Here is a 23116-nt window from a genome sequence, read left to right as displayed (position 1 = left end):
TCAGGAAAGACAGGCAGGTGATGGGGCAAATTTGTAGCCATTGGGATGAGTTGCAGTGGGATGAGTTGCAGTGCAATAAAGTTGCAGTGAAATCAAAGCGAAAAGTACCAAACATTGGTCTTAAGGTGCATGCAGCATAAGGAATAAAGTGGATGATCTTGTCGTACAGCTACAGATTGGCAGGTATGATATTGTGGCCATCACTGAGACGTGGCAAAAGGATGCATGTCTCTGGGAGCTGAACATCCAAGGATACACGGTGTATCAGAAGGATAGGAAGGCAGGCAGAGGGGGAGGTGTGGCTTTATTGGTAAGAAATGATATCAAATCATTAGAAAGAGGTGACATAGGATTGGAAGGTGCAGAATCTTTATGGGTTAAGCTAAGAAATCGCAGGGGTAAAAGGACCCCGATGGCAGTTATATACAGGCCTCCAAACAGCTGCAGTGATGTGGACTACAAATTACAACAGGAAATAGAAAAGGCTTGTCAGAAGGGCAGTGTTATGATAATTGTGGGGGATTTTAACATATGAGTGGATTTCGAAAATCAGGTCGGCACTGGATCTCAAGAGAGAAAATTTGTAGAATGTCTGCGAGATGGCTTTTTAGAACAGCTTGTTGTTGAGCCCACTAGGGGATCGACTGTACTAGATTGGGTATTGTGTAATGAACCGGAGGTGATTAGAGAGATTGAGGTGAAGGAACCCTTAGGAGGCAGTGATCATAACATGATTGAGTTCACTGTGAAATTTGAAAAAGAGAAGCCGAAATCCGATGTGTCGGTGTTTCAGTGGAGTAAAGGAAATTATAGTGGCATGAGAGAGGAACTGGCCAAAGTTGACTGGAAAGGGACACTGGCGGGAAGGACGGCAGAGCAGCAGTGGCTGGAGTTTATGCGAGAAGTGAGGAAGGTGCAAGACAGGTATATTCAAAAAAAGAAGAAATTTTTGAATGGAAAAAGGATGCAATTGTGGCTGACCAGAGAAGTCAAAGCCAAAGTTAAAGCAAAGGAGAGGGCATACAAGGAGGCAAAAGTTAGTGGGACGGGAGAGGATTGGGAAGTTTTTAAAAGCTTACAAATGGAAACTAAGAAGGTCATTAAGAGCGAAAAGAGGAACTATGAAAGGAAGCTAGCAAATAATATCAAAGAGGATACTAAAAGCTTTTTCAAGTATATAAAGAGTAAAAGACAGGTGAGAGTAGACATAGGACCGATAGAAAATGATGCTGGAGAAATTGTAATGGGAGATAAGGAGATGGCAGAGGAACTGAACGAATATTTTGCATCAGTCTTCACTGAGGAAGACATCAGCAGTATACCAGACACTCAAGGGTGGCAGGGAAGAGAAGTGTGTGCAGTCACAATTACAACAGAGAAAGTACTCAGGAAGCTGAATAGTCTAAGGGTAGATAAATCTCCCGGACCAGATGGAATGCACCCTCGTGTTCTGAAGGAAGTAGCTGTGGAGATTGCGGAGGCATTAGCGATGATCTTTCAAAAATCAATAGATTTTGGCATGGTTCCGGAGGACTGAAAGATTGCAAATGTCACTCCGCTATTTAAGAAGGGGGCAAGGAAGCAAAAAGGAAATTATAGACCTGTTATCTTGACATTGGTGGTTGGGAAGTTTTTGGGAGTCGATTGTCAAGGATGAGGTTACAGAGTCCCTGGAGGCATATGACAAGACAGGAAGAACTCAGCATGGTTTCCTTAAAGGAAAATCCTACCTGACAAACCTATTACAATTTCTTGAGGAAATTACAAGTCGGCTAGACAAGGGAGGTGCAGTGGATGTTGTATATTTGGATTTTCAGAAGGTCTTTGACAAGGTGCCGCACATGAGGCTACTTAACAAGATAAGGGCCCATGGAATTACAGGAAAGTTACATATGTGGATAGAGCGTTGGGTGATTGGCAGGAAACAGAGAATTGGAATAAAGGGATCCTATTCTGGTTGGCTGCCAGTTACCAGTGGTGTTCCACGGGGATCAGTGTTGGGGCCGCTTCTTTTTACGTTGTACATCAACGATTTGGATTATGGAATAGATGGCTTTGTGGCTAAGTTTGCTGATGATACAAAGATAGGTGGAGGGGCCGGTAGTGCTGAGGAAACAGAGAGTCTGCAGAGAGACTTGGATAGATTGGAAGAATGGGCATAGAAGTGGCAAATGAAGTACAATGTTGGAAAGTGTATGGTTATGCACTTTGGCAGAAGTAGTAAACGGGCAGACTATTATTTAAGTGGGGACAGAATTCAAAGTTCTGAGATGCAACGGGACTTGGGAGTCCTCGTGCAGGATACCATTAAGGTTAACCTCCAGGTTGAGTCAGTAGTGAAGAAGGCGAACGCAATGTTTGCATTCATTTCTAGAGGAATAGGGTATAGGAGCAGGGATGTGATGTTGAGGCTCTATAAGGCATTAGTAAGACCTCACTTGGAGTACTGTGGGTAGTTTTGGTCTCCTTATTTAAGAAAGGATGTGCTGACGTTGGAGAGGGTACAGGGAAGATTCACTCGAATGATTCCGGGAATGAGAGGGTTAACATATGAGAGACGTTTGTCCGCACTTGGACTGTATTCCTTGGAATTTAGAAGAATGAGGGGGATCCTCATAGAAACATTTCAAATATTGAAAGGCATGGACAGAGTGGATGTGGCAAAATTGTTTCCCATGATGGGGGAGTCTAGTACGAGAGGGCATGACTTAAGGATTGAAGGGCGCCCATTCAGAACAGAGGTGGGAAGAAATTATTTTAGCCAGAGGGTGGTGAATCTATGGAATTTTTTGCCATGGGCGGCAGTGGAGCCAAGTCATTGGGTGTATTTAAGGCAGAGACTGATAGGTATCTGAGTAGCCAGGGCATCAAAGGTTATGGTGAGAAGGCGGGGGAGTGGGACTAAATGGAAAAACGGATCAGCTCATGATAAAAAGGTGGAGCAGACTCGATGGGCCAAATGGCCGACTTCTGCTGCTTTGACTTATGTTCTTATGGTCTTATAGAGATATCAGCAAGTCAAGCAGCACCTGTGGAAAGAGGAAGACATTTTACATTCCATACAAGACTTGAAAGGCCATCAATGTAAAATGTTAACTGTCTGTAAGTTAACATAGATAGACCTCTGAAATGTATGCAGTGCTCCTTAGTGCTAGTCTCAGGATCATTCCTGGCTGTTGCTGCTTGAAGTTTCATTTTGTTTGTCCTGTCTTCTACCCTGGGTGTAGAAATCCTTTTGCACTGCTCCACTTATAAACAAAAATCACTATCAAAGTATTCCTGGGTATCTTAAAGACTTGTAAAAATTGGTCACCAGCTTTTCAATGACATTTTTATTTGTGATTTCCAGTGTAAAATCTCCCAGGTGATTTCATCTGTATTCAAACGTGCATGTTTTGTCTCCAGCATGACTTTCAAATTCACCGGCTTGCTTAAAAACCATTCTTACAAGATATGAGATTAGATTTTTTTCAGAATTTTGAAAGCAAATGGAAGAATAAACAGAAGCTTTTCCTTCAGCTTAGGATGTTCAAAGAAGAAATCATAAAGGAAAAGCCAGTCCATTCATACTGGGAATATTTATGAATGTAGAGTATGCATAAAAAAAATAAATACTAACTCAATTAATAAAAGTGGTAAATGCATAATGTTGAAGGATATATAGAGGTATGATGGTTGGAGTTGGAATGTACAATATATCTGCTATGATCACACTGAATAGTGAAGTAATACCTGCAGCTTCCCTTGAGTCACAACTATTTCCAACTTACTCTAATATAAAAACAAAAGCATTTCTGACAAAGGGATGGATCACAGACACACATCCACATGCATGAGCATGGGAGATCTTCAGGCTTTGTTTTTCCCCGGTAGATATGTTAATTTTTGAGACTGGACTGTTACATTTCAGATGGCATGTTGGCTACCGTAATCTTTAGAAATACAAGAAGCCTGTTGAGTTTAATACCCAGCATCAACGAAACAAAGTCCTAACATCTGGGTTTGCTCAGTCTGACACCAAAACGGAGCGGGAATTAACAGAGTGGGGTGACCTGATCAAGGTCTGATGAAGATACAGAAAAATTAATACCTTTGGGAAATATCAGAATTAAAGATAATAAATATATATGGTTGCCAACAAATCCAAATGAATTTCAAAAGTGATTATTTGAATTTGGCATCATGTGGAATTTTGAAGCAATCAGCAAGTTTGCCTGCAAGAGAAAGCCAGATGCATTAAATTAAAATTAAAGGCATCCGTTAGTCTTGTGAGACCATGGATCTGCCCCTGGAAAGTCTTCACTCTCCAGGGCGCAGGCCTGGGCAAGGTTGTATGGAAGACCAGCAGTTGCCCATGTTGCAAGTCTCCCCTCTCCACGACACCAATGTTGTCCAGGGGAACGGCATTAGGACCCATACAGCGTGGCACCAGTGTCATCGCAGAGCAATGTGTGATTAAGTGCCTTGCTCAAGGACACAACACGTTCCCTCGGCTGGGGCTCGAACTCACGACCTTCAGGTAGCTAGTCCAATGCCTTAACAACTTGGCCATGTGCCCATCAGATGAATATCCATAAGGTATGATTAAATATGATAAGGTAAAGAGATGTGAAGTAAGATGGAAGGAGACTCCTTGAGAATGTAATAATGGTCACAGCCAATACTGAACAATACTGTCTTTCTATACTGTATAATTCTATGTAATCATCTAGTAAGTTAAAATTCAACCACTCACGACAAACATAAAGATTCATTTTAAAATGTTGTTAACCTTGTTGATCCATCTTGTTGAGATCAAGTGGTCAAATTGTTCCTGAAATTTGTACATAAAGTATTGCTTTAGCATCAGACCTTAACAATAATTGTGTGTCAAGTAGAAAATTATTTCTGAATCCACAGTGACTACAATGAGCATTATATTTTTCAAGGTTGCATCATGCAACCACTCGATTCTTGCAGTTCCAGGAAGTCAAATAAGCTTTCCTTCTAACTTTAATATTTTGGTGGCAAATAAATATGTTCAAAGAAAATTAAAAATACTCATTTAAAGAAAAAATATTTTCTTTATTATTCTTCCACTGGGTTATCCGTTGCAGAACTGTTAGCTCCTGGAGCCTATTAGAGTGTTCCAAAAAAAAACTGGGTCTTTCAAATTAATTTACGGGTTCCATAATCAAAACCAATATAAGCTGAGATATTCATAGCCCATTCAACATCAAATAACATCAGTGGACAATGTCCTTATGATTTAAATTTAACACAGTCACATTTTAAAAGTGTCACAGTTGCTGTGAGAAAGTTTTCGAAATTTTGCTTTTCACTTACTTTCAATCATAAGCTGCTGAATATATTAAATGAACTTTCATGTACATGCTTTGATAACATTATTGCAGAGACATTTATTCTCATGTAGAACATGGCTGAACATTGTCCTTTTTGACTAAAGCAATTAATAATCTTGTCCACAATCCTCCATGATTTACCTCTGCATCCACATTTAAGCACTCAGAATTCTGATGTGATAGAAAGATTAGTGGCAAATGAATTCGATATATTGCAGGATAAAACAATACAGCAATCACTTGTAACTCGCTTCATGTAATCGGTGATAAAATCAATGCTTCTGCAAGTGGAACTTCAGCTCATGATAATTAATTTACAGCCGGATCACCATAGTGAGAAGACGGGTGAATTACTGTTGCTGCATATTACATGGGAAACACAGCACCACAATATTTTAAAAAGATCACTCAAATATGAAAATATAATTGAAAACTAGACAGTTGTATTAAAACAAACATTTGGCTTCAATGCTTGTGGATTTTAAGTCTTATAAAATCACACTTTAATAATCTTATTTTCAAGTTTTCTTCATCATAATTCCTTGCTTAGTACTCCTTTTACTAACCACTCATTTTAGATGTCAGTTTCCAGCACAGAACGGGGTCTTGGTTTTAAATATCATCCTTTAAAGGGCCAACAAGGCTAACTTCCTTGTTTGTCTTCTGGCAATGTTCTACTAAGTTGTCCTATTTTCATTTGAAATTAACTTATCTTAAAACACACATTCAATCGAGTAATTAGCAAGAATAGTAACAAATGATGTTACCATTTATCCAGAATCATGGGCTGGATAGTGCTCCAAAGAGAACCAGTGGCCAGATTCTGTTTGTGGGTTGGCTTGTCCTGACCCCTGATGGAATGTGTAAGTCAGAAAGGTGTTGGAGTCTAGATAAATGCACACCCAACCTACAGTCCAGTCTTTAGACTCACCACAGGGTGTGAAAACGGGCACACAATTGATTTTAATGTGATCACCAAACCTGATGAAACTGATACAGGTAAGGATTCCACTTACTTGATAGTATTTTATCATTAGCATTATATTTAGTAACTTAACTAATTTTTAATTACACATATTTTCTTTATCTTTTTCTGAATTACATAAATCTATCTGGAATGGTCTAAATGTCTCTCACCATTAGCAAGCTGTCATTAGGCCATCAAGTTATTCTGTGGGTCAGACCTCAGAAATGACCACTCAAGGCTTAATTACAGCCTGTTTTTCACTCTGCAGAAGAGTCAAAGGATGTAGGGATGGGTTTGATTTCAGAGCTGCTCACTGGGTTAAGCATTCTTGCCAAGGATATTGAATCAGAGTCAGTGGTGGGGGAAAGAATTCAGGAGTCGGGAAAGTCAGTGGTCAGCCAGAGATATGTCTGGGACTACTCAGTGCTACTGGATGCAAAGAAGGCCAGAAAAAAAAATAACTTAGACTTCATAAAAAACCTACATGAGGTCCAGTTTTCAAATACTTTTTTTCATTAAAATTGGACTGCAAAGCATACAAAAAACAGGTAAGAAATCATTTAGTTACCGCTTTAGGTAGGTTCATGAACCAAAATAATGTTCAGAAATAGCTTGTTATTTGCAATTTTCATAACCATCATTATGAAACTCCCTTTAAAAATCAGCTAACATTTGTTAAAACCACCTGTACAAATCACATTGATTTAAAAATTAGTACTTCACTGTAAATCATTTTTGATACCTTAGAAGATAAAAGTGTGAACAATTCATAAGAGTATTCCTGCAAGCTTATTTTTAAACGGCATTGATTTTGCTAAAGAAAAGTTTGTCATTATTCAAGACTCACGTTCAGAGGGTTTGAAAGCTGTTCTTACTGCTCCATTTCCTGAGCCAACGCAGCCATCCTCATCATCACAGTCTCCACTGAACTCGACATCATCACTATCAATCTGACCACTGCCCTTTCCTGCCCGTCGCCACTGTTCGTACTTGGAGATCACTTTTCCTTGTAACAGCTGCAAAGTGAAAAGCTGCAAGTAGTAGACGGATACTTCGAAAGATATGACAACTTCAAAAATTTTCAAAGAAAATGAAAAGGGCGGGGGCAACATTAAAAGGAAAATGGCAAGCAAAAGACTATCAAAAACTATAGAAAAATCATGTGCAACTAACAACATTTATCAAATGTTTTTGTGAATTTCAAGCATTTTGGCTTCAATTTAAAACAAAAATTCAAGATTACTGAATTTCCGAGAAATATTGGTGGTGTCATTACATGGTACATCATTATATTAATACAATATGAAAGAGTTCAATGAAATCAAGTAATATTGGCAAATTTAAATTAACGTACTGTGACATTAAAGATTGCCAATCAATTGTAAAACATCTTTAAATCAAGATATTGTGACAGCACTGTAATGTGCCATTCATTTCAATTTCTGGAAGGAACCATTAAAAATTGTAATCATTATGAAAATTTATTCATTTATATTACATCAATCTTGTTTTTGGAAGTTTATCAATATTATAAGAGTATGTGTACAAATATTAACTGAATCATTTTGTAAAGTAAACATGAAAAAGAGAATTTTTCAGCAATTTGATCATGAGCTAGTTTAAGTCAGCAACATTATGCTTTGCTATATTCTCCTCCATTCTACCCCAGTAAATCTTCTGTAAAATTAATCACCTGATCAAATTTTAACTGTAAGTTTGTACCCATCCTCAGAAATACAAATTCCAATTATGGCTATTAAATTACATATGCTGTTCTATTATTAATCATCAATTGATTTCTCCTGGCACCACTCAACAGTTTTAGGGGTTTGACCTAGTTTAACTTTGAGTGGCTTTTGGGAGTTTGCAGGTACTAACAAATTCAGGCTCTGGTAACTCCAACTCCAAAATCTTCTTTAAATCATATAAAGAAGCGTTCCATTCACACTGTTGAATCTACCCTTTTCCAGAACAATTTAAAATGACTGTACCTCTTAACTCAAAGCTTTTACAACTGAACTTCAATAAAAAGAACTATCAAAATGTCAAAGGAAAACCCATTTGTCTAAAAGGTTGCTGGAGATTCTTTTATATGCAGTCAATGAAAAGAGGAAAAGCTGTCTTTACAACCAGCGGAAGAATAAAGTATTCTAAAATACCATGTCCACCACTCTGGAGACAAATCACTGAGATTGACAAACTTCAATATTATTGTCCTAGGTCATGGTCACAGTATGACAAATCTTACAATAATATACTGAGAAAGACAAGAATGTACAAAGCTTTTCATTTCTCCTGTGCGCATTATGTAGGGTATGAGGGCTGGTTTCTTCCTCCAGCTTTTCCTTGAATTGCTGCCTTCGCTACCCAGCGCAGCAATTAAGAATAAAATACACACTCACATTTCTGCTTTTTTTCCTGTCTCTCTCATAGAAAGCAGGGATTGCTACGTTATTAGATCTATTGCAACACTTGCAACTTCTTGCTAATTTTTTAGGGACTTATATCAGAAGTTTTTGTCTTGTATTTCAAAGTTCCTGAACTTTGAAACTTTGCAAGTGGGGCGCCACTGTAGCATAGCTCAGGGTGTCGGAGTTCAGAGTTCAATTCTGACGCTGTCTGTAAAAGCTTTGTAAGTCCTGCCCATGAGTGTAAGGGTTTCCTCTGAGTCCTTTGGTTTCCTTCCACACTGCCACTTCACGTTTCTCTTTATTCACTATTTCTCATATGTTATGTATCACAGGGTGAGGGGGGAGCAGCAAAATTTTTACCCTTTCATCACTTTTAGGACCAAAGTTTGATCCCTAATACATCACAAATACACACTTTGTGTGCTTCCTGAAAAAAGTAAAGGACAAATTTCCACATTTTTGATGTGGGGAAAGAAAACCCTCCTCCTTTGATCTTCTTTAATCAACCTATGCTGTTCCTCTTGGTATAGTATTTCCAAAACAGTCCAGCATTTGCCAGTACTCCTGATCAGTGAAATGACAAAAACAACTACAACCAAATGTCACTCTCTGGTACCTTTAGCATCAAAGGCTTAATTAACTCAAAACAACTTTAATGAGGTTCCAAAAAAAAATACACAAAAAGCCCAAGGTGACTAAGATACAGGCAGGAATCCTTTTCAAATATCACTGCTTCACATTCATTCCTGAGGTCTCTGTGTTATCCTGATTGAACAAACAAGATAATTTGAGGAACCAATTTCCCAAAATAACATCTTTAAGTATGTTTTATCCCAAATGGATATAGGGGCATGCTTATCAATTCGGTGGTAGTTACATTTCTGCACAGTACTGACACAAATATCGCAATCAAAGTTGTTGCACGTCCAAAACTTGGGCAAAAACTAATCACATTTTTACCAGAAAAGTCATCTCAACTTCAAAAACAAACAGAAGAGGATGCAGATGTTGATATTAATGTGAAAACAATACAGAAGATCACTGATAAAACTATCTATTATATTGGAAGTGCTGAATTTCATAACATTTGAAGAGTTACTTCTTGCCAAATTCTATTATTACAGTTATTACATATACACTTCCTTTTAGATGAAGAATGCAAAGCAAATCTTTGCACAAATTTCTCAGATAATTGTTCCACATTCATAGAGTCATGGAACACGATAGCACAGAAACAAGCTCTTCAGCCCATCTAGTCTGTGCTGAACCATTAATCTGTCTCATCTCATCGCCAGCACCCAGACCATAACCCACCATACCCCTCCCGTCCATATACCTATCCAAATGTCTCTTTTATACAGAATTCAAACCTGCATCCACCACTTTTGCAGGCAGCTCATTCCACACTCTCACCACTCTCTGAGTAAAGAAGTTTCCCCTCATATTTCCCTTAAACATTTTACCTTTCAACCTTAGCCCATGAGCTCTAGTTGCAGTTTCACCCAACCTCAGTGGAAAAAGCCTGCTTGCATTTACCCTATCTATGCTCCTCAGAATTTTGTACATAACCATATAACAATTACAGCATGGAAACAAGCCATCTTGGCCCTTCCAGTCCGTGCCGAACTCTTACTCTCAAAATCTTCCCTCAATCTTCTATGTTCTTATAAATAAAGTCCTAACCTATTCAATCTTCCTATAACTCAGATCCTCAAGTCCGGCAACATCTTGATAAACTTTCTGCGCACTCTTTCAATCTTACTTATATCTTTTCTGTAGGTAGGTCATCAAAGCTGGAGACAATACTCCAAATTAGGCCACACCAACATCTTATACAATTTCAACAGAACACCCCAACTCCTGTACTCAGTACATTGTTTTATGATCACCGATGTGCCAAAAGCTTTCTTTATGATTCTATCTACCTGTGGCACCACTTTCAAGGAATTATGGACCTGTATTCCCAGATGTCTCTGTTCCACTGCACTCCTCAGTGCCCTACTGTTTGCTATGTAAGATCTACAGTGCAAAGTGCAACACCTCACACTTGTCCACACTGAATGCTTTTAGTGTGCATCTAATTATTAAAATATTTTAAGTTTTTATACAAGTAGAGAGGTTTCTGCATATATAAACAAAATTATTAATGTCCAAAGTATATTTAGCTCTCCCAATTTTCCTTTCACAAACCCCTTTGCAGTTTATTAAACTTAGAAGTTTTAGAAACTGCTGAATAATATCATCATTCAGACTGAAAACAACTTATATCATGGCGAGCCAATCAAAACAAAATCAACTAATGGGCACATATCTCGCAACAAAATCTATAGGAAGTATTTCACTAAGTCTTAGATAAATTGTAAGTGCCTGAAAACTAACAGATGTTATTTTCAATCTTCCGTACATTCTCTCATCAGTACTGGGCTGTTTATGTTAACGTTAATTTAACACATCTTGTAGGTATCAGTTTAGTTTATTCCAAAAAAATGTATGTCAGGTCAGGGAGATGGTAAAAGTGTTCATCTGGTGGAAATGCGGTGCTGATGTTGTGGGAAAAGACAGTTAAAATGTGTTAGGTAACTTCCTACATGTGCTTTACTGATGCTGCTGATAATAGTTCAATCAGTTCCTCTGAGAAGACAGCAATGACTCTTGGCTACAACCATTGCATTCTTTAAAAATGCATTTTATGATCCCATTACTCATTTGGTCCAAGCTGTAATTTAACTGGTGGGCTGAGGTGCAGAAACCATGTGGCTTTGCCACAAGATGCAGACAATGGAAAGATGATCTGCAGCTGGAAACAGGCCAAATGTTGAGTTGCTTAACTGTATTTTCGAATTTACTGCTTCGTGGGAAAAGAAGGACTCCTTTGGCACCCACTGGTCCTTCCCTGCCCACACTTCTCATTTCCAAGCATAAAATTCTCAGGAGTTAAAATTAAAATTAACTCAGGAGTTAATAGTGCCTTGGCATACCATAGCAGAAGTTAGGTGTTGTGCGTGATAGCAGTGTAAGTTGGCACTCACGTTAAATTGCCAGCCTAATTTGCAGTCTATTAAGATAAGCACTAAGAAACTTATAGCTTCAGAATCACATAGCACAGAAGCAGGCCCTTTGGCCTGTCACACAAACGGCGACCTTTCTGCCACCGCATTAATCCTAGTTGCTTACTTTAGGATCATATCTGTCTATGCCTTTCCTATTTCAGTGTCAGTCTAAAGGCCTCCTTGGATATCCCAACACAATTTTGACCTGAACTACTTATAGAAACATAGAAACATAGAAAATAGGTGCAGGAGTAGGCCATTCGGCCCTTCGAGCCTGCACCGCCATTTATTATGATCATGGCTGATCATCCAACTCAGAACCCCGCCCCAGCCTTCCCTCCATACCCCCTGACCCCTGTAGCCACAAGGGCCATATCTAACGCCCTCTTAAACATAGCCAATGAACTGGCCTCAACAGTTTGCTGTGGCAGAGAATTCCACAGATTCACCACTCTCTGTGTGAAGAAGTTTTTCCTAATCTCGGTCCTAAAAGGCTTCCCCTCTATCCTCAAACTGTGACCCCTCGTTCTGGACTTCCCCAACATCGGGAACAATCTTCCTGCATCTAGCCTGTCCAATCCCTTTAGGATCTTATACGTTTCAATCAGATCCCCCCTCAATCTTCTAAATTCCAACGAGTACAAGCCCAGTTCATCCAGTCTTTCTTCATATGAAAGTCCTGCCATCCCAGGAATCAATCTGGTGAACCTTCTTTGTACTCCCTCTATGGCAAAGATGTCTTTCCTCAGATTAGGGGACCAAAACTGCACACAATACTCCAGGTGTGGTCTCACCAAGGCCTTGTACAACTGCAGTAGTACCTCCCTGCTCCTGTACTCGAATCCTCTCGCTATAAATGCCAGCATACCATTCGCCTTTTTCACCGCCTGCTGTACCTGCATGCCCACTTTCAATGACTGGTGTATAATGACACCCAGGTCTCGTTGCACCTCCCCTTTTCCTAAACGGCCACCATTCAGATAATAATCTGTTTTCCTATTTTTGCCACCAAAGTGGATAACTTCACATTTATCCACATTAAATTGCATCTGCCATGAGTTTGCCCACTCACCCAACCTATCCAAGTCACCCTGCATCCTCTTAGCATCCTCCTCATTGCTAACACTGCCGCCCAGCTTCATGTCATCCGCAAACTTGGAGATGCTGCATTTAATTCCCTCATCCAAGTCATTAATATATATTGTAAACAACTGGGGTCCCAGCACTGAGCCTTGCGGTACCCCACTGGTCACGGCCTGCCATTCTGAAAAGGTCCCGTTTATTCCCCCTCTTTGCTTCCTGTCTGCTAACCAATTCTCCACCCACACCAATACCTTACCCCCAATACCGTGTGCTTTAAGTTTGCACACTAATCTCCTGTGTGGGACCTTGTCAAAAGCCTTTTGAAAATCCAAATATACCACATCCACTGGTTCTCCCCTATCCACTCTACTAGTTACATCCTCAAAAAATTCTATGAGATTCGTCAGACATGATTTTCCTTTCACAAATCCATGCTGACTTTGTCCGATCATTTCTCCGCTTTCCAAATGTGCTGTTATCACATCCTTGATAACTGACTCCAGCAGTTTCCCCACCACCGACGTTAGGCTAACCGGTCTATAATTCCCCGGTTTCTCTCTCCCTCCTTTTTTAAAAATTGGGGTTACATTAGCCACTCTCCAACCCTCAGGAACTAGTCCAGAATCTAACGAGTTTTGAAAAATTATCACTAATGCATCCACTATTTCTTGGGCCACTTCCTTAAGCACTCTAGGATGCAGACCATCTGGCCCTGGGGATTTATCTGCCTTCAATCCCTTCAATTTACCTAACACCACTTCCCTACTAACATGTATTTCACTCAGTTCCTCCATCTCACTGGACCCTCTGTCCCTTACTATTTCTGGAAGATTATTTATGTCCTCCTTAGTGAAGACAGAACCAAAGTAATTATTCAATTGGTCTGCCATGTCCTTGCTCCCCATAATCAATTCACCTGTTTCTGTCTGCAGGGGACCTACATTTGTCTTTACCAGTCTTTTCCTTTTTACATATCTATAAAAGCTTTTACAGTCCGTTTTTATGTTCTCTGCCAGTTTTCTCTCATAATCTTTTTGCCCCTTCTTAATTAAGCCCTTTGTCCTCCTCTGCTGAACTCTGAATTTCTCCCAGTCCTCAGGTGAGCCACTTTCTCTGGCTAATTTGTATGCTACTTCTTTGGAATTGATACTATCCCTAATTTCTCTTGTCAGCCACGGGTGCACTACCTTCCTTGATTTATTCTTTTGCCAAACTGGGATGAACAATTGTTGTAGTTCATCCATGCAACCTGTAAATGCTTGCCATTGCATATCCACCGTCAATCCTTTAAGTGTCATTTGCCAGTCTATCTTAGCTAATTCACGTCTCATACCTTCAAAGTTCCCCTTCTTTAAGTTCAGAACCTTTGTTTCTGAATTAACTATGTCACTCTCCATATTAATGAAGAATTCCACCATATTATGGTCACTCTTACCCAAGGGGCCTCTCACGACAAGATCGCTAATTAACCCTTCCTCATTACTCAAACCCAGTCCAGAATAGCCTGCTCTCTAGTCGGTTCCTCGATATGTTGGTTCAAAAAACCATCCCGCATACATTCCAAGAAATCCTCTTCCTCAGCACCTTTACCAATTTGGTTCACCCAATCTACATGTAGATTGAAGTCACCCATTATAACTGCTGTTCCTTTATTGCACACATTTCTAATTTCCTGTTTAATACCATCTCCGACCTCACTACTACTGTTAGGTGGTCTGTACACAACTCCCACCAGCGTCTTCTGCCCCTTAGTGTTACGCAGCTCTACCCATATCGATTCCACATCTTCCCGGCTTATGTCCTTCCTTTCTATTGCGTTAATCTCTTCTTTAACCAGCAACGCCACCCCACCTCCCCTTCCTTCATGTCTATCCCTCCTGAATATTGAATATCCCTGAACGTTGAGCTCCCATCCCTGGTCACCCTGGAGCCATGTCTCTGTGATCCCAACTATATCATAATCATTAATAACAATCTGCACTTTCAATCCATCCACCTTATTACGAATGCTCCTTGCATTGACACATAAAGCCTTCAGGCGCTCTTTTACAACTCTCTTAGCCCTTGTACAATTATGCTTGTATACTTGCACTATTTGTTCATTTAAATAGCAACTCAAGTGTAACATTTTCAAAAATAATTGCAGGGTGTATGAAAAATTATTCTTATATCAAAAAATTTTCAGATATATTCTTAATTCTTGAAAGTGTGTAGATTAATAAGTTTGTAGCATTTAAATGCAGTAAAACTGGCAATATGTCAGGACGCTATCTCCAACTTTGCAAGTTCCAATTAGATCAAAGCAGTTTACAAATTATAGCAACCTTCTCAGGAGAGCTGAGGCTCAGAAAGTGAGTAAGTCTGTAGTGTCACTGTGTAAGGCAGAGTAGAGGTGGTGTTGTATTGGAAGTAGATATGTCTTTTGGATTCTACTTTCATGTCCCCTCTCACAACCATCATTCTCACATCTATCCACTCCCCCCTGGTGGAAAAGAGTTGGTAAACACTTGGTTGTCAGTCAGATGGGTTATGAGTAATTAAAGCTATATGATTACATAACTTAATTAAGATGGAAAATGAAATTAAATTGTTTGATTAGTAGGTGACTTTTTTGAATAGATACAGTCCCTGTAACTAATGTGCTTTTACAATGCTATTAACTAAGAAGCTTCAAGATTTGACCAGTGATGGTGAACGGAGAACAACAAATTTTCAGTTTGGAACTGTGTGGAACTTGAAGAAGAAATTGCTGGCAGTAGCATTACCAAACCCACACTGTCTTAACCTTCTGATAGATGTGGTCACAGAATTGGGAAGTGGTGTCATTGTAGCTGGTGAATAAGTTCAGTGCACTTTGTATATAAAACACATACAGCTACAGTGCACCAGTGGTTGAATGGAATGAATGTCTAGATTGGTAAAGGGAATATTCAATGATGAAATTGCTTCAGCTTTGATTATACTGATGTCTTCTTGAAACTTGTGAGGCAAAAATCAATGCACATAAATGAAAGATAATCCATCACTCTCTGTAATTCCATCTTGAAGATGTTGGTCATTTTTCCTTCTGATCCTATTCATAATAGTAACCTCTACTCCCTAAAATAACAATGATTTTGCTATTCCAAGTACCAGATAGTTTGACATCCATTTCTTTGGTGTGCATCCTTCAAGAATTGCATTTTGGATAGTGCCTCAGTATTAATTGTTTATTTCAGGTCAAGTTTATTGTCGTTTAACTATATACATGTATATAATGTATATAAGCATATAATGTATACAGAAACCATGGTGTAAAGCACAGTTGTACACATAACACACAATGACTTATGAAGGAAAAGATAAACCTTGCTTGACAGAACACAAGTGCCTTGTGAACTACATCATGTTATTAAGAGCTGCTTTTGCTGCTACATAATTAGCAATTGTAAGTGACAAGTTTTCAAAACTTTCCTGTAGTTCTTGACTGGGCAATGTGACAGAAGTGCAGATTTTATCTTATTTCAACAATTCCAAATCCAACCTGCCAATCCAAATTTCTCAGCAGGATAGAATAAACTATGGTTTAAAACTCATATCTATTCCTGAGTGTGTTATCTCTTTAGATGCCAAGAAAGCTTTTGATAGAGTAGAATGGCCTTATTTATTTAAGGTGCTTGAAAGGTTTAATTTCAGCTTGAAATTTATATCCTGGATTAAACTTTTATATTATTCTCCTGTGGCCTCGGTCCGTACTAACTCTTTAAGTTCACCTTTTTTCCCTCTTTTTCGAGGTACTCGACAAGGCTGTCCTCTTAGTCCCTTATTATTTGATATTGCATTAGAACCTCTTGCAATTGCCATTCGAGAATCTCCAAATATTACTGGGATAACTCGGGGCTTAAAGTCCCATAAATTATCACTCTATGCTGATGATTTACTTTTATATATTTCTAATCCTCAAAAATCCATTCCGGCTGTTTTAGAGTTATTAGCACAATTTGGTCTTTTTTCAGGTTATAAATTAAATCTTAGTAAGAGTGAACTCTTTCCGATTAATAAACAACTTCCCTTATATTATAAATTTCCATTTAAATTGATTAATAATTATTTTTCATATCTTGGGATTAAGATTACTTGTAAATACAAAGATTTATTTAAGACTAACTTTTTACCATTAATAGACCATATTACTCAACTTTCATCTAAATGGCTTCCTTTATATTTAACTTTGATTGGTCGTATTAACGCAGTTAAGATTTTTTTTTGCCAAAATTTTTATATATATTTCAGGCGTTACCAATCTTTGTTCCAAAATCTTTTTTTGACAAAGTTGACTCTAAAATTTCTTCATTTATTTGGCAGAATAAAAACCCGAGACTGGGTAAAATACATTTACAGAAAGCTAAGAGAGATGGAGGCTTAGCATTACCTAACTTTAGATTTTATTATTGGGTAATTAATATTCGACATATGAAATTCTGGTTACTTGACCAGGATATACTATCCATTCCTAAATGGGTAGTATTGGAATTACAATCTGTTCAGGGTTTTACACTTGGCTCTATTTTAGGTTCCTCTCTTCCTTTTGATTGGAAACGCCTTAAACAGGTGTCTAACCCGATAGTTAAATATACCTTGCGTATTTGGTTTCAATTCAGAAATTTTTTTGATCTTAATCAATTTGGGTTAGCGATTCCTATTTTAGGTAACATATTTTTTTCCTCCCTCTTTTACGGATCGTGCTTTTCAAATTTGGAAGACTAAGGGTATTTCACGGTTTTTGGATTTATTTTTAGATGGTTCCCTTATGTCTTTTGAACAATTATCTAATAAATATAACTTATCAAGAATACATTTTTTTTAGATATTTACAAGTTAGAAATTTTCTAAGTACTATACTTTCTTCCTTTCCAATGCTCCCTCCTACATACATTTTAGATACTATAATCAACCTTAATCCATGTCAGAAAAGTGCATCGGCTATGATTTATAATATTATTATGAAACTTAGGAAAGCTCCATTTGATAAGATTAGGGTAGAGTGGGAACAGGAATTGGGGTTTACCATTTCTGTGGATGACTGGGGGCAGATTCTACAATTAGTCAATACTTCCTCTATCTGTGCTAAACATTCCCTAATTCAATTTAAAGTTGTTCATAGAGCACATATGTCCAAAGATAAGTTAGCGCGCTTTTACTCGCATATTAATCCTTTCTGTGATAGATGTTCGGGGCAGATAGCCTCTTTAACTCATATGTTTTGGTCTTGCCCTACTTTGGAAACTTTTTGGAGAGACATTTTTAATATTATCTCCAAGGTATTGAATATAGATATCTCTCCTCACCCTATTACTGCTATCTTTGGACTACCTAAAATTTCCTGTAATCTCTCCCCTTCAGCCCGTAGAATGATTGCATTTCTTACTTTAATGGCGAAAAGATGTATCTTACAACATTGGAAAGAGCTTAATGCTCCAACTACCTTTTTTTGGTTTTCTCAGACGATATTATGCTTGAACTTGGAGAAAATTAGAAGCAATCTTTATGACTCCTCATTTAAATTTGAACAGACTTGGAGATCTTTTATTCAATATTTTCATTTAATGTAATATATACCCTTCTTGCTTTTTTCACTGTTTTTAATGGAGGTCGGGATTGAGGACGTGATTTTAAGTTTAACTCTGTTTGGTTTCAAGTTAGCCCATTGCTTTGCGTTGCTTTTAGTTAGTTGCACGGTGGGTTTTTTTTGGGGTTTTTTTTTTCTTTTTCTCTATTGATATATATATAAAATTAGTATACTATTATGTTACCTTGGTATGTTATGTTTAAATTACATTGTTTGTAGTATTTTTTTGTATTAATATCTTCTGTAATTTTATTATATTCTAACAACGTATTAGTGTCTATATGGCTTACCTTTTTGTATACTTATTTAATAAAAAGATTTAAAAAGAAAGAAAAACTCATATCTATGAACATGAGATTAGGTCTGACCATCATCATTTTAGCAGTAGGTGTACTGAACATAATAAATGTTACGATTGAAATATACACTCAGTGTGACTACCGAGTGTATGTTCATGATCTTCTGCTGCTGTAGCTCATCCACTTCAATTTTCAACTTGTGGGTTCAGAGATGCACTTTGGCACGCCACTGTTTGGTTACATGAGTAACTGGAATTGTGGAGCAAACTCAATGGGCTGAATCATCTGATTCTGCTCTTATGTCTAATGGTCTTATGGTCTTATGGTCTAACAGCTTACCTTTGGGCATACGGATAGTGAGATTAGTTCGTAAATTGTTGATTTTCTTCCTTACCCCTCCTAAAACTTGCAGTTTTCTAATACCTGTGCCTCCGCAGGAGCTTTTATCCATGAGATGGTGCTAAAGGAAGCCACATGTAAGATGCTTGCAGGTGTACCTAATAAAGTGACCACTGAGTGTATTTTTGGTGCATTAAATATACAGGTGTCCCCCGATTTTCGAACGTTCGCTTTACAAAACCTCACTGTTACGAAAGACTTACATTAGTTACCTGTTCTCGCTAACAGAAGTTGTTTTCACTGTTACGAAAAAAAGCAGTGTGCGATAAAAAGGCAGCGCGCGCCCCAAGCAGCCGCTCTCCCCTGGATTCGGAACGGCATTCTCGCCGGCATTGCTTAAACACGTGCTTGTGAGCAGCCGTTAGCAAGATGAGTTCTAAGGTATCGGAAAAGCCTAAAAGAGCTCGTAAGGGTGTTACTCTTAGCGTAAAACTAGACATAATTAAGCGTTTTGATCGTGGTGGAAGAAGTAAGGACAAAGTGAGTTTGGCTTGTGGAAGTTGACGAAGATGATGTTGAAGAGGTTTTGGTATCCCATAATCAAGAACTGATAGATGAAGGGCTGATGCAATTGGAAGAGGAAAGGATAACAATCAAAACCCAATGCAGTAGCGAACGGACCGAAAGTGAAGTCATCCAGGAATTGAACGTGAGGCAAGTATGTAAGATTTTCGCTGCAATGATAAAGTACGACTTTAATTTTGAAAGGGTACGTCGGTTTAGGGCATATTTGCAGGATGATTTGAGTGCTTACAAAGAACTGTATGATCTAAAAATGCACGAGGCTAAGCAGTCAAGCAAGCCTTCCACATCAGTCACGGCAGACGACGAACCTTGACCTTCGATATCGAGGCAGGCCGTCATAGGAGAAGATGACCTGCCTACCCTCATGGAAACAGACGACGAGATGACACCCCATTGTCCCACCACCCCGAACCCCGGGCCGCGGACAGATACCGATCCATGGAGAATGCAGCAGTAGCCGGGAGGCACCCAGCACATCTTTAAGAAAAAAAGCCGAAATAAACAAGCCAATTAATTAGGTGCCGCCCAGCACGTAAATGTCGGCCCAGATAAGAGGTGATTGCCGACCTCGCCGCCACTGATCTGGGCTGACATTTCCGTGCCAGGCGGCACCTAATTAATTAGCTTGTTTATTTCGGCTTTTTACTTAAAGATGTGTTGGGTGTGTCCCGGGCACCACTGGACTCCTGCATGCTTCGCGGATCGGTATCGGTTCGCTGCCCGGAGGGTGGGGGCCATGGTACCACCCAACCTTCGACGACTCAGCCTAACACACCATCATCAGTGTGCTCGATGTCTTCCCGATTCCCGTAAGAGATACTACACTGCACATACATTATTTCTACTTTATATTGGCTGTGTATTTTTACGTGTTATTTGGTATGATTTTGCAGCTTCATAGCTTAAAGGTTACTGGAGAGCGCTTGTGCCGTGTTTCTGCCGAGAGCACTTGCGTGAGATTTTCGCTATAGAGAACACTGCAGTAATGATTGTAGAAAAATATTTCTACTTTATATAGGCTGTGTATTTATCATATCATTCCTGCTTTTACTATATGTTACTGTTATTTTAGGTTTAATGTGTTATTTGGCATGATTTGGTAGGTTATTTTTGGGTCTGCGAACGCTCACAAATTTTTGCCATATAAATAAATGGTAATTGCTTCTTCGCTTTACGACCTTCCGGCTTACAAACCGTTTCATAGGAACGCTCTACCTTTGGATGGCGGGGGAAACCTGTAATACATTTTATTACTCAAAACTGTATTTTTTGATATTGGTAGTTTGTATTGACTATTTGATCATGCGTGTGCTTTCAACGCTTGCAGGGATAACTGTGAGGCCAACTTAGCAACATTCTAGATAAACTATCATATGCATTGAATTAAAAATCAGCTGCATAAGTACATTCTAGCTGGTACCTGCAAACAATATATTCAGACTGAATGTAGACAAAATAGCAACTTATTCACCCGTAGAGTAAACTTTAAATTAGAGAAACATGTTGATGTATTTTGTAGAACAATGGTTGCTGATTTTTCTTACTACCGTGAAAACAGTTGAACCTGAGCTAAAATTATTACACTTTTTTAAACATGTTGGAGACTATGTGGCCCATCAAGTTAATGCAAGTTCTCAGAGTAATCACATTAGTCCCACTCCCCACTATTTTTCCATGCAATCCATTCTTGTTCACACTCCCATCAAAATTCCTCACTTCCCTACTCCTTGATTTTCCCACTGTTTGCCTAGACCAGCGACAATTTTCAGGAGCAAATTATGTTTCCCTCCATTACATCTTTTAGAGTCCCAGTAATTCCATTTTTATTTGGGGTTTTTCATGTCACACTGCCACAGTTTCTCCAAGGAGCTTAATTATCTATCCTCATTAATAATTAGATGAGGCCGGACTCCAAAGATTTAACTTAATCTGTTGCTGCAGGATCACTTATCTCCACAGGGTCTAATGAACTACATTCCGCACATATGATCTTCCATTCTGGGGCCACCACAGACCGTCTGGTGAGGAGGTGAGGTAATAGGGTGTCCCCCCGACTGGTTCAGCTTCCTGCCTTGTGAATGTTGAACTGATAATACTGAAGCTAACATCAAAAGTGAAACACTGGTTTTGATGACATATATTTGTGAACTTAGCATCCTTTAGTGATCTGATGACTATGTTATTTCTCTATGTCCATTTGGATCCATCTCCACATAACTTTACTGAGATTACATGTGGCTTCCCTCAGGAGCATCTCATGGATAAAATTTCCTGCAGAGAGACTGGTATTAGAAAACTGCAAGTTTGAGGAGGGGTAAGGAAGAAAATCAGCAATTTACAAACTACTCCCACTATCCATATGTACAAAGGTAAGTTGTTAGACCCTAAGACCATAAGACATAGGAGCAGAATCAGGCCATTCAGTCCATCAAGTCTGCTCCACTACTCCATCATGGCTGATTCAGGATCCCACTCAACCCATACACCTGCCTTCTCCCCATATCTTTGATGTCTTGACCAATCAGGAAGCTATCAACTTCCACTTTAAACATACTCACGGACTTGGCTTCCACCGCAGTCTCTGGCAGAACATTCCACAGATTCTCTGCTTCCTGGCTAAAAAAAATTCTCTTTACCTCTGTTCTGAAAGGTCATCCCTCAATTTTGAGGCTGTTCCTTCTGGTTCTGGATACCCCCACTATAGGAAACATCCTCTCCATATCCACTTTATCTAGTCCTTTCAACATTCAGAAGGTTTCAATGAGATCCCCAGATTCTTCTAAATTCCAGTGAGCACAGACCTAAAGTTGCCAAATGCCCCTCATGCTAACCCTTTCATTCCCAGAATTATCCTCGTGAGCCTCCTCTGGACTCTCTCTAATGACAACTCATCCTTCCTGAGATATGGGGCCCAAAACTGTTGACAATACTCCAAGTACAGCCTGACTAGTGACTTATCAAGCCTCAGCATTATCTCCTTGTTTTTATATTCTATTCCCCTTGAAATGAATGCCAACGTTGCATTTTCCTTCCTTACCACAGACTCAACCTGTAAATTAACCTTCTGGGAATCTTGCACAAGGACTCCTATGTCCCTCTGCACCTCTGATGTTTGAGCCTTCTCCACATTTAGATAACAGTCTGCACTATTGTTCCTTTTACCAAAATGCATTATCATACATTTCCAGACACTGTATTCCATCTGCCATATTTTTGCCCATTCTTCCAATTTGTCTCAGTCCTGCTGTAATCACATTGCTTCCTCAGCACTACCTACCCCTCCACCTATCTTCATATCATCTGCAAACTTTGCCACAAAGCCATCAATTCCACTATCAAAATCACTGACAAACAATGTGAAAAGTAGTGGTCCCAATACTGACTCCTGAGGAACACAACTAGTCAATGGCAGCCAACCAGAAAATTCCCAAT

The 23116-nt window shown here is 39.0% G+C and overlaps 1 protein-coding gene across 2 annotated transcripts in view; it reads right to left on the bottom strand.

Annotated features, from left to right (window-relative positions):
• The window catches only part of gpc5a (glypican 5a), a 948795-nt gene that overhangs the window by 450105 nt on the left and 475574 nt on the right, over nt 1-23116 (bottom strand). For both annotated transcript variants that reach the window (XM_063048513.1, XM_063048514.1), the window contains exon 7: nt 7157-7325. In XM_063048513.1, the coding sequence (XP_062904583.1) occupies nt 7157-7325 (169 nt within the window). The remainder of the gene's footprint in view (nt 1-7156; nt 7326-23116) is intronic.

The sequence above is a fragment of the Mobula hypostoma genome, chromosome 5 (assembly GCF_963921235.1).
Source record: "Mobula hypostoma chromosome 5, sMobHyp1.1, whole genome shotgun sequence".
NCBI lineage: Eukaryota > Metazoa > Chordata > Chondrichthyes > Myliobatiformes > Myliobatidae > Mobula > Mobula hypostoma.
This window is presented reverse-complemented; position numbering and strand designations above follow the sequence as displayed.